The sequence below is a fragment of the Zingiber officinale genome, chromosome 1B (genome assembly GCF_018446385.1).
Source record: "Zingiber officinale cultivar Zhangliang chromosome 1B, Zo_v1.1, whole genome shotgun sequence".
NCBI classification, from domain to species: Eukaryota; Viridiplantae; Streptophyta; class Magnoliopsida; order Zingiberales; family Zingiberaceae; genus Zingiber; species Zingiber officinale.
Genome location: NC_055986.1, coordinates 23,684,803 through 23,694,157, shown reverse-complemented (window position 1 = coordinate 23,694,157; position 9,355 = coordinate 23,684,803). Strand labels below are relative to the sequence as shown.

Genomic DNA, 9,355 nt, shown 5'->3' with positions numbered 1-9,355 from the left:
TCCATTCCCTATTTCTATCAATCACATTCTCATTCTCATTTCCTTCAATGAACCAAGCACCCCTTAATATCTATGCATTGAACCGGCATTATTTTTAATGACTAAATTGTATACGTAGACACGCATACACGTCTTGTATAGGTACGTATACGCGTAGCAGCTACGACACTAGAATTTTTTTTGGATTCCCTGGCTGATGCGATCGATGTGGCTACTTTCCGTCCATGCGCATCGGCAACAACTTCCAGCTGCTCGATCACCCAGCCAAACTACAAAAAAGTGAATCGGCTTTCCGTCCCAGATCCCAATTCCATTTTCAATTCCATTTGTTGTGGTATTTGGGCGAATTTACACTCCCTTCTGTTCCCTTCCTCGTCACGCCAAAACCCTTCCTTTTGTCTTCACCCTTCCTTTTGTCTTCCATGGATAGGCTCGTCTCCTCCACGTTCTCTTCTCGGACGGCTGCACCCCTGCGCCACCATCTCACTAGGGTTCGCCCTTTCCATCCGCTTCGATCCCCCTCCGATCTAAAGTTTGGGCCTTGGTTGACCCCGCGTCGGCCCTTCAAGGTCGATGCATCGTTGATCTCCAGACGGGACGGGCCGCTTCCTGGCCTCACGCGCCCTTCTGCCGCTCTGATTTCTCGGTCGCAGGGTGAATCCGTCGGTGGTAGAGGAGAATCGGAAGGGGTTTCTGCACGAAAGGTGAGATTTTTTTACTAGTACCGTATATTGCTGCTTCGTACGGTATTGGATTTTCTTGGAAAGTGAATAAATATTTTTGGCGAACGCTAAGGTTTTTTCTTGAAGTGGCATTTCTCATAACGGAGCTAATGCAATGAGACTAACGACTTGGTATGTGTTACAAGAAATTGTAGATAGGGAAATGCTGCACGCGATAAAGTTGTGGAAATGATTGAATTGATGTAGTGTCATTTGCCTTCTAGGAAATCATTATATGAAGACATGACAATTTTGATCTATATGCTTTATCCCTATATGATTTTACACAGTCAATATCGAGATTTTATGATCCATGTACCTAACTTCAAAATAATTTGGGTTTACATAGCTTGATGATGATGATACCTGTATGATTTTGCACTGCCAGTATCAAGTTTATATGATTCATGTAGCCAACTCTAAATAATTTGATTTTACATAACTCGATGATAATGATCCCTATATGATTTAGATGAAGATGAGATCAACCATATACTTGATGCTGGGACAAGATTTACCTGCTAATGGTGATTGCTAAGCAAATGTAATTCACTATCAAAATTCATCATAAGAGGTTCCTGCATTAACAAATCTACACTGATAACTTTGGCATAGAACCTGTATAGCTCTGCAGGGCATTTTTATATGCATCATGCATGTGTGTTGATTTCATCAAACCACTCTGTTTCTTGTTGCTAAACTCAGTTAAAGTTCAACTTCATGAAAATCTATTATTTCCAAGAACTTTGTTTAGTTCAGGATCAAAATGATGGAGTTCTTCACAACTTGCTCTATTACTTGATGAAGTTAATCCTTGCACATACATAATTCTGGATTGTGTTGAAGATAGTTTTTCTTAGTTGCCATCAATCAGAAGTTTTTCCCATATCAACCAACAGCGATGTACAAATTGAAATGGCATCTGAAGTAATGAACCAAATATTAAATGTCTATTTTGTTACATTTGACTCTCTGGACACATTCATATTGGTCTGGCCAACTTCATGACAGACGAATAGTTCAGTCATACTCACCCACACTTGTAAGTGAAATTAAAGGAGATGCAGAGATGTGTCTGATTAACTGTGAATTAACATACTTTTCATGCAATTTATGCAAACAGAAATAGCTTAGAAAGAGGTTGATTAGCTAAAAACCAAACTTTTTTTTTTTAAAAATAATGGGTATTGTTAATCATTCAGATTAAATGAGTATCATTGATCCTAGATTGTTATTTGCTCATTGGTCTTTCTCTTTTACATGATAAAGATATTGGTACAAGCTTGATTTCTCGGAAATATGGCATCTGTTGTAGATAGTTTTGCTCTCCAATTATAGGCATTAACTGTTAGATCACGTATCGTTTTTTACTATCATCTCTTTTTTCCATGCTAAATGACTAAACTCTTATGCAGAAAATTATGTCTATATGCAGCATAATATGAACTTGTAGAAGTTTTGATAATCTATTTTCTTTTTTTATTAAAGAAATTTCTCTCTGTAAGGGATTACAATCAACATACTTGATCCTGTCGGGAAGCTGAGAAGACGGAGTCTCCGGGATGACGTGGCTGGGATGTTGACCGCATCTCCATGACCCGGAGGATGTGCTGTCTTCTGCTTTGACCAAGTTGTCAGATGTCCTCTGGTCGGCAGTACCGGTAGCCTACGACCGGGTTACCCCGGTTCCTGGTACCTTGATGCTCGAGGCGAGTCCCAATAATGCATAAGAAACAAGCTGAATAAATAGTAGAATAATGAAGTAAATAGAGAACGAGTATGATGACGTACCCTGGCCTCGGGGGGGCGCCCTCGGATGGATGGGTGAACCGGTCGTGATGCTGATCGAGTCGTCGCAGCCCTGGGCATGCATGTCGGGGTATGATATCGGCACATAGGCCGGAGTAAGACATCGGCACGCAGGCCGAGATATACTAGCGGCATGTAGGCCGAGTACAATAATGATCCCAAAGGCCGGGACACCCACAAGTCGAGTGCCGGACAGGAACAACGGCACGAAGGCCGCCGCACAGCAACAACACAAAGCTATAACAGGGACAGAATCGGTGCGTGGGCTGTCAATAGTGACACTAACATTGTATGGTTGGTCCAGATCGTGAGTCGGTGAGCATCAGGGGTCGGCCAATGGTTGCCACTGGCGGTGGCGGCCGTGAGGAGGGGAGCCAGCGCAGGGGCTGTGGGTATGGCGCTGGGGAGAGGTAATATTGCAGCGTCGATGCGAAGCGGGAGAAAGGACTGCCGGCTCATGAGTCGCTCGCTGGGGCTGCCGGTGAACTAGGAGGGAGAAAGGGGGCAGCTCATCGCAGAGGCGGTTGGATGCACAGCGAGAAGGGCAGGAGGTTGCCGGTGTGCCAGCGAGCTCAAGAGGAGGCCACTGCAAGTGACGCCGAGGGCCTACCGGGGCGACAGCGACGCTTGATGACGGCGTCGGCTTGGAGGCGCAGTGTGCATGAGGAGCCGAAGGAGACTTCAAAGAATGTGGCTACGGTGACCACGGCGACCGCTGGAGAGGGAGAGAGAGAGAGAGAGAGAGAAGAGTAGAGGAGTACGGGGGAAAGAGCTACCGGTGTCGGATGTGACCGGCGCCGGAGATGGAGGAAGCAACCTTCCTACTCCTCGTAGTGGTGGCGGCGGCTTTTCTTCCCGAACCCCCCTCGTTCCTGGATGAACAGTGCCATCTTTAATACAACAAACCCTCAAAAAGTCAAAAGGCCAAACTGCCCTTCCTCTTCCTCCTTATTCCCTCTCTGCCCTCAAGCAATATCTGCATCACAAGCCTCCCCTTCAAGTCTAGTCGAAGGAGGCGCAAGTCCGACTGACTAGACCAAGGCCTGAAATAGAACCATTAATGAATGCGAAATCCTATCATGGGGCACGTCTCATCATGTCACATGAGTAACTGTGGCGATGCAAAGCAAGTGACTCAGGTAGTATCGAGCGACAAGAAAGTGCGCGATCCAAGCAACGGAGATAATGTTGATCATGCAGAAAGACGGGAGATCGAGCCGAGCGCACTCGAGAAGATGCTGATCCGACCATCGGAAGAGTGCGAACCGGGTAATCGAGAGAACGTCGCGCGAGAGATGGTAGCCATGCCAAGCAAACCACGAGGAATAGTACCAAGTCGGCCACCAGACCGATGCCGAGCGAGTGGCAGAATGTCGAGTGAGTGGCGAGTAAAATGATAATAGACCGAGCGACACGCAGTAGACTGAGTGTACGAGCGATGCCGAGCGCGCGACCACGAAGATGCCGATCGGGCAATCAGAAGGATGTCGATAGTGCGGATAGACGCCGAGTGGACAGTGCCGAGCGCGCGACCGTGAAGAAGCCGACCGGGCGATCGGAAAGATGTCGATCGAAGCAAGCACGTGGCTAAGTGGACGATCGGGCGAAGAATCAGGTGGCTACCACAGTGTCGACCGAGTGACGAGAAATAATGCCGAACGGTTGCTAGGCAAGCTCTTGGCCGAACGCCAAGTGGGAGTATAGGCGAAACCGAGTGAGCGACGCAACAGCGCTAGGCAGGAGTGGGACCTGAAAACTGAGCGGGAGCATAGTCTGTGAAATCGATTGCGCATAGAAGAAAGTCATGAGCCGAACAGGCGCATCGCACGTGAACTGAACTAGAGTGTAGCCCGTGAGTCGAAGGCGTATGGGAGCGAAAGTCGTGAGCCGCACGGGTACATCGCACGCGAAATCGAATGCGCACAGAAAACGAAAATTGTGAGCTGAACGGGCGCAGAGCCTATGAGATATCCTGGTCCGAAACCAGTGGAGGTACCCTTGTCTGTGACCATTGGCTATAACTCGACCCTGAACGGGGGAGATAAGATGCTCCGATGTGCTCCGTGACCCCGAACGAGGGAGATAAATGCTCGTGCAGACTGCTAGACCCCGAACGGGGGAGATAGATGCTCGCCAAGACTGTTCGACCCCGAACGGGGGAGATAGATGCTCGCCAAGACTGCTCGACCCCGAACGGGGGAGATAGAATATATGATAATGACAATCGCTCGACCCCGAACGGGGGAGATAGAATATTTGATAAATTGGTCTGAGGCCAGTGAAGACCACTCGACCCCGAACGGGGGAAATAGCTGCTCTGATAAGTTGGTCCGAGACCAATGAAGACACTTGACCCCGAACGGGGGAGATAGAATATCCGAGGCTGGTCCGAGACCAGTGACGATCACTCGACCCCGAATGGGGGAGATAGAATATATCTGATAAACTCGACCCTGAACAGTGGAGATAGAATATTCGATAGGCTGATATGTGAAGACGAAGGTTTAACGTCGCCGCTCGACAATCTTCAAGCCGAGATTTTTATAGTCGCCGGTCCGACTCTAGGGTTTAACGTCGCCGCTCGACGGTCTTCAAGCCGGGGTTTTTATAATCGCCGGTTCGACTCTAGAGTTTAACGTCGCCGCTCGACGGTTTTCAAGCCGGGGTTTTTATAGTCGCCGGCTCGGCTCTAGAGTTTAACGTCGCCGCTCGACGGTCTTCAAGCCGAAGTTTTTATAGTCGCCGGTTCGACTCTAGATATTAACGTCGCCGCTCGACGGTCTTCAACAATGAGCTTGCAACTCAGATAATATACGCCCGGCCGATCGGCATGGGTCTCCGACATCGAGCCGATGGCTCGGATAATATACGCCCGGCCGATCGACACGGGGTCTCCGATATCGAGCCGATGGCTCGGATAATATACGCCCGGCCGATCGGCACGGGGTCTTCGACATCGAGCCGGTGGCTCGGATAATATACGTGTTAGAGTGTATACTAAAAGCCTCTAGGTTTTATACACATGGTAGCTAGGAAAAGGTTCAGATCTTTGTACAAAATTTTTGTACAGTGGAACCTCTAGGTTTTCCGAGTAGCAACCAACAATACGCCCGGTCGATCGGCACGGGGTCTTCGACATCGAGCCGGTGGCTCGGATAATATACACCCGGCCGATCGACACGGGGGCCTTTGGCATCGAGCCGGTGGCTCGGATATGATGGAAACCTGGCCGATTGGCACGGGAGTCCTCGCTCGAGAAACTATGATAAATTCTATGATCGAAAGAAAATACAACTGAAAAACTAACCTGCCGACCAGCAGAGGCTCTGACTCAATTTCTCGACTCCCGAATACCCGTGGAGTGAGGATACGATATACTCGTCGAAACCCATCAAAGTCATGAGGATGGCGGAACTTTCCGGGTCGCCCGTCTTCACGTTCCAGACCAGGTGCGTTCCCACAGACGGCGCCAATATGACGTGGCTGGGATGTTGACCGCATCTCCATGACCCGGAGGATGAGCTGTCTTCTGCCTTGACCAAGTTCTCAGATGTCCTCCGGTCAGTAGTACCTGTAGCCAACGACCGGGTTACCCCGGTCCCTGGTACCTCGATGCTCAAGGCGAGTCCCAATAATGCATAAGAAACAAGCTGAATAAATAGTGGAATAATGAAGTAAATAGAGAACGAGTACGATGACGTACCCTGGCTCCTGGGGGGCGCCCTCGGATGGATGGGTGAGCCGGTCGTGATGCTGATCAAGTCATCGCAGCCCTGGGCACGCATGTTGAGGTATGATATCAGCACATAGGCCGGAGTAAGACATCGGCACGCAGGTCGGGATATACTAGCGGCATGTAGGCCGAGTACAATAATGATCCCAGAGGCCGGGACACCCACAAGTCCAGTGCCGGACAGGAACAACGGCACGAAGGCCGCCGCACAGCAACAACACAAAGCTATAACAGGGACAGAATCGGCGCGTGGGCTGTCAACAGTGACACTAACGTTGTATGGTTGGCCCAGATTGTGAGTCGGCGAGGATCAGGGGTTGGCCAAGGGTTGCCACTGGCGGTGGCGGCCGACAGGAGGGGAGCCAGCGCAGGGGCTGTGGGTATGGCGCTTGGGAGAGGTAATATTGCAGCGTCGATGCGAAGCGGGAGAAAGGACTGTCGGCTCATGAGTCGCTCGCTGGGGCTGCCGGTGAACTATGAGGGAGAAAGGGGGCAGCTCATCGCAAAGGCGGTTGGATGCACAGCGAGAAGGGCAGGAGGTTGCCGGTGTGCCGACGAGCTCAAGAGGAGGCCGCTGCAAGTGACGTTGAGGGCCTACCGGGGCGACAACGGCGCTTGATGACGGCGTCGGCTTGGAGGCGCAGTGTGCGTGAGGAGCCGAAGGAGACTTCAAAGAATGTGGCTACGGTGACCACGGCGACCGCTGGAGAGGGAGAGAGAGAGAGAGAGAGAGAAGAGTAGAGGAGTACGGGGAAAGAGCTACCGGCGTCGGATGTGACCGGCGCCGGAGATGGAGGAAGCAACCTTCCTACTCCTCGTAGTGGCGGCCGCTTTTCTTCCCGAACCCCCCCTCGTTCCTGGATGAACAATGCCATCTTTAATACAACAAACCTCAAAAAGTCAAAAGACCAAACTGCCCTTCCTCTTCCTCCTTATTCCCTCTTTGCCCTCAAGCAATATCTGCATCAATACTAATATCTTATAAAGGATACTAAAATTCTAAGTTATTTATTTATTTTTTTTACTTTGCGGAAGAGGAGCTTTGGCGCAACGGTAAAGTTGTTGCTTTGTGATAAAAGGTCAGGTTCAAATCCTTGAAACAACCTCTTGCAAAAAGCAGGATAAGGCTGCATACAATGAATCCTTCCCCAGGACCCCGCATCGTGCACCGGGCTATCCTTTTTACTTTGATCGCATAGATACTGTACATCCATATTCTACTTGTATCTATTCTTTTTAAATTTGGGTTTCAAAACAATGACATTTCATGAATAGGGTAGTGTATGCATAGAACACAGCCCTAAGACAAAAGGCCCATAAACCCTTACTCTAACTCTATTTCTTCAACACGAAATTGTTTTGGATGTTTTACACTTCTACTAGTACTTTTTTCTTTAAAGATTCATAAACCTTAAAGCGCAACACATATGGCTATCCATCATTGTATAAGTGAGAGATTGCAAGATTATATTGACTAATCAAGCTCATAATGATCTTGGATTCAATAAATGAACTCTCAGTCTAGGGCAAATCAATTATATAGTCACTTAAGTTGTTTTAGTCCTTTGAATTTATCAAATTAGCTGTCTGATTTATCTTGTGCTTTTTCTTGCCCATGATTGCACACTGTCTCTAAATTAAACCTTAACTAAATGAGTTAGCTAAAGTCCTGGATGTTTAACCAATTTAACTGATAGCAGAACACTAGAATCTGAGATTGACTGTGCCATGTGGATAACCATTGTTCTAACTTGAAAATGATCTGGAGTTAGTGTTATTGTTTAAGGTGGGTCATGGATGCTATTGTTTAAAGGTAGGTCATCATTTCTGTTGTCACTTCAATAGCCTTGTTCTTAATTTGAGCTCTTCATGCTATTGCCCTTTCGTGGCAAAACTGTGTTTGGATTCTCATTGGAACATCAAATGAGGAGTCAAATTTGAGTTACTATCTCAAAAGAAAGGTTATCCTCCAACTAGGCCTCAGAATATATTGATGTAACACATGTGAGTGTCTCCTTTACTAACATTGTTTCTGATATATTCTACATATTGACAACTTTTCAGGTTGCACGATCAGTTGTGGTTGCCCTTTCAGTAATTATACTTGCAGTAGTCCAACCTATTCTAGCGCAACCTTCATTTGCAACAGTGCAGTCTGCCGCAAAATCCAGTGAACACTTCATCAAATCTGAGTTACTAAGCAGTGCTTGGACTGGCTTTTTTGCTGGTTGCCTTCATACATTATCTGGTCCTGACCATCTTGCTGCCTTAGCTCCCTTGTCCATTGGAAGAACAAGAATAGAGAGTGCTATAGTTGGATCCCTTTGGGGTTGCGGTCACGATGCAGGTCAAATGATTTTTGGATTGCTGTTTCTTCTGCTCAAAGATCGTTTACACATCGAGATCATTCGCACCTGGGGAACTAGAGTTGTCGGTATAACTCTTCTAGTCATAGGTGCTATGGGAATACGAGAGGCTTCTGAGGTACCCGCCCCTTGTGTTGCTCTCGAGAATGGCGAGTGCCTTGCTGAGCCACTGGATATTAGCTCCACAGTGAAGAAAAAAATTGGATTTGCGACTTTTGCAACCGGTATTCTGCATGGTCTGCAACCAGATGCACTGATGATGGTCTTGCCCGCACTAGCACTTCCATCCCGGGCAGCTGGTGCTGCCTTCCTATGCATGTTTCTTATAGGTACTGTGTTTGCGATGGGGAGTTACACAGTATTCATCGGTTCATGCACGGAAGCACTGAAAGAGAGGGTACCTAAGATTACAGAGAAACTGACATGGGCGGCTTCACTAGTTGCTATATCTCTGGGATTTGCTCTTCTTATTAGTCAGCTCTTTGGCTTCAGCTTGTACTAATTCTTTTCATCGACATTTTTTTCCCCTTTCCAATGTTAAATCTCTACAGAGGAGTTTGTTCATCTAAGAATTAGCTTACTTTGAACAATGCCATTCCATTTCAGCCGCTGGGCATCCGAGACTTTGTTTATGTTTACAGGAGCAAAGATTCAACAGTATTTGTTATTTATTTGTACTCTTTCATACAATATTTGTCGAACTTCTTTTACCATTGTTGGTCCCA

The 9,355-nt window shown here is 47.6% G+C and overlaps 1 protein-coding gene across 1 annotated transcript; it reads left to right on the top strand.

Annotated features, from left to right (window-relative positions):
* The first annotated feature begins 200 nt into the window (after positions 1-200).
* Positions 201-9,301, top strand: LOC122052954. The gene is made up of 2 exons (XM_042614732.1): positions 201-704; positions 8,329-9,301. The coding sequence occupies exons 1-2, from the start codon at positions 225-227 to the stop codon at positions 9,130-9,132; spliced, it is 1,284 nt and encodes a 427-aa protein (XP_042470666.1). The 5' UTR covers positions 201-224; the 3' UTR covers positions 9,133-9,301.
* The last annotated feature ends 54 nt before the right edge of the window (positions 9,302-9,355 follow it).